Consider the following 2,431-nt stretch of genomic DNA (forward strand, 5'->3'; position numbering starts at 1 on the left):
GGGGTGAGAGGCGTCGGGCTGGCGGGCGACAGGCACGTCCCTCCCAGCTCACGCCGGGCTCTTTACTCCGCCACCGTGCAGGAGGAAGAGGAGCAGACGAGCAGGAGAAGTGAAGGCTTGGCGATGTGGCGCAGGAGCAACACAAAGCCCGCCGGGGGGGGGAGAGACTTGTTTCACCGTTCTTTTGTCTCCCCAGTCATGGGGGCCATCATGACCCAAATAAAAGTTTAACGCGGCTCACACACGCACGGGCCGCAGCCTACAGAAGACAGCCCTGGGTTAATGACGGCAGCAGGAACTGGGCAACTAATATTCATAAATGTGCAATTTGAAATTCAGCAATGCACGTCCAAATGCCATGGGGAGGAAAAACACACACACACACACAACAGTGCCCATTGTCTGCATGGCTTGTGTTGGGTCAGAACAAGCCCTCATATATTCAGATGTGATGGGTCAGAACCAGCTCTGATGTGTCCCAATGTGTGGCCCCCGAGCCTCCTACGCGACGCGGTGACGTCTCGCAGTCGCAAGGTCACGAAACGTTTTTTTTTTTTGTTCCTAACATTTAATTATATTACTAATTAATAATTAATAATAATAGCTGCGTCCCGTCAACGACAGCACAACTCTGCGTCTGTCCCGGTCCCGGTCCACTTCACTGCCACACAGACGTGGCAATGGAAACGTCTGTCTTCTCCCCCCCCCCCTCCTTAAAAAAAAAGAGAGACCGACACAGAGGGAGTTGAAAGCCGTCAAACATGAGCGGTTAACCCGGCGTGAGGCGCGCGGACCTCCCGCACCTCCTCTCCTCTCTCCCCCTCCTCCGAAAGAAGCCGGAGCCGTTAGCCGGCGACCGTTTAACTGAAACTTAAACAATGTGAGCGTTAAAAGAAGCCGTAATATACGTGTGTGTGTGTGTCGAACCGTTGGTGTCACCACAGCGCCACCGTATAAACGAGTCGCACTATTTTTTTTTTCTCTTCCCGAACCGTACAGCGGTGGCTAAAGCGTCGGGCTAACTACGGCTACCCGCTCCGGTAAAAGTTGAACAACAAGCGCTAATAAAGAGAACCAACCGACAGCTCTCCGCCGTCGCCGCGAAGCTCGTGTATTTTTATTTTTATTTTTTTTGTGTGTGTGTGTGTGTCTACCTAAATGTATAAATGTGTGTTTGTGTCGGGCGCATCCCCCCGCGGCGTCGCCCCGTGCTTTGCCCACAGTTTCGCGGCGAGTCCGATCGATGCGGAATTGAACAAAGAGGATCAATTTCCGATCGGCAGAGAGGAGCCACTTTCATCCGTGCGAGGAAGAGGACTCGGATCCTCTTCCCGAAACAGCCACCGAAGGCAGCCGCCGAAAAAAAAAACCCAAACCCCCCCCCCCCCCTCTCTCCCTCTCCCTTTGCCTCTCTCTCTCTCTCTCCCACTGAAAAGAAAATTAAAACCCGAGAAGAGAGGCGAAACGCCGGGCCGAAAGCGAGCGGCGGCCCGGGCGGTCGCGGCGGAGCGTCAACTGACCTGTAGTTGCTGCAAGTCAAAGCGCTTCCAATATTGAAACATCGATCCTGCGTTGGCCGCCATCTTGAGACATATTGAGACAGGAATGAGATGCTGATAGAGAGCGCGCGGGGGTTGGAGTTCAGCGGAGGGGAGCGGGCGGCCGGAACACCCGGACCGGATCACGCCCAGCGCGCCTCCGCGGCACGGACCGCTTCACGGAGCGGAGTCACACCGCGCCGGTGTCGCCTTAATAACGCCATTATCATTTAAATAGCGTTTTTTTTTTAAATCAACATTCAGATATCACAGGTAAACAACCAAACTGCCTTCACTTTTAATACGACTTAGGAGTGTTTGGATCTGTTCGAACATCAGAGTCAAATAATATCAGGTTAACACTGGAACAATGGGCACAAACATGCAAAATATATATATATATATATATATATATATATATATATATATATATATATCATTTTGTATTTTAATCTAAATGAAATACCACTTTTGGGCCATTCACATTTTTTTTAGCTGGGGTCGTTTGTGTCCTGAAAATGTCATTTTGGTTCTTATTTTAATAATTTTGCACTTTGAGGTTGTTCTTAGTGTCCGTTTGTAGGAAAGGTTATGAGCCATTAATATCTTACCTGTTCTAGTTAGCGCTTGATCATTGAGCTAACAGCTACCGGATTGCTAGCGTCTTAAAACAACTTTTCTTTAACGCACGCGTCGTATTATAGTTTTGCGCTGTCCCTCTGTTTGTCTGTGGACAGTTTTCTGTCCGTGCTGTAACTCTGCAACCGTGTAGGAATGTCAAACTGGATGATCCCTATTGATTTCAAGGTCACAAGGTTAAAAGCCAAGGTAACCCCTTTTAGAAAACAATGTCCGAGCTCTATCTCTGCCACCATGTATGAATGTTGAACTGC

General features: G+C 49.6%; 1 protein-coding gene across 1 annotated transcript in view; it reads right to left on the reverse strand.

The window, feature by feature from the left end:
- Positions 1-1,750, reverse strand: part of cux1a (cut-like homeobox 1a) — a gene marked incomplete in the record, with an annotated part of 60,938 nt that extends 59,188 nt beyond the window's left edge. The window contains 1 exon segment of the mRNA XM_025007716.2: positions 1,521-1,750. Coding sequence (XP_024863484.1) covers positions 1,521-1,583 — 63 coding nt within the window.
- Between the last annotated feature and the right edge of the window lie 681 nt (positions 1,751-2,431).

The sequence above is a fragment of the Kryptolebias marmoratus genome, linkage group LG2 (assembly GCF_001649575.2).
Source record: "Kryptolebias marmoratus isolate JLee-2015 linkage group LG2, ASM164957v2, whole genome shotgun sequence".
In the NCBI taxonomy this organism is placed as follows: domain Eukaryota; kingdom Metazoa; phylum Chordata; class Actinopteri; order Cyprinodontiformes; family Rivulidae; genus Kryptolebias; species Kryptolebias marmoratus.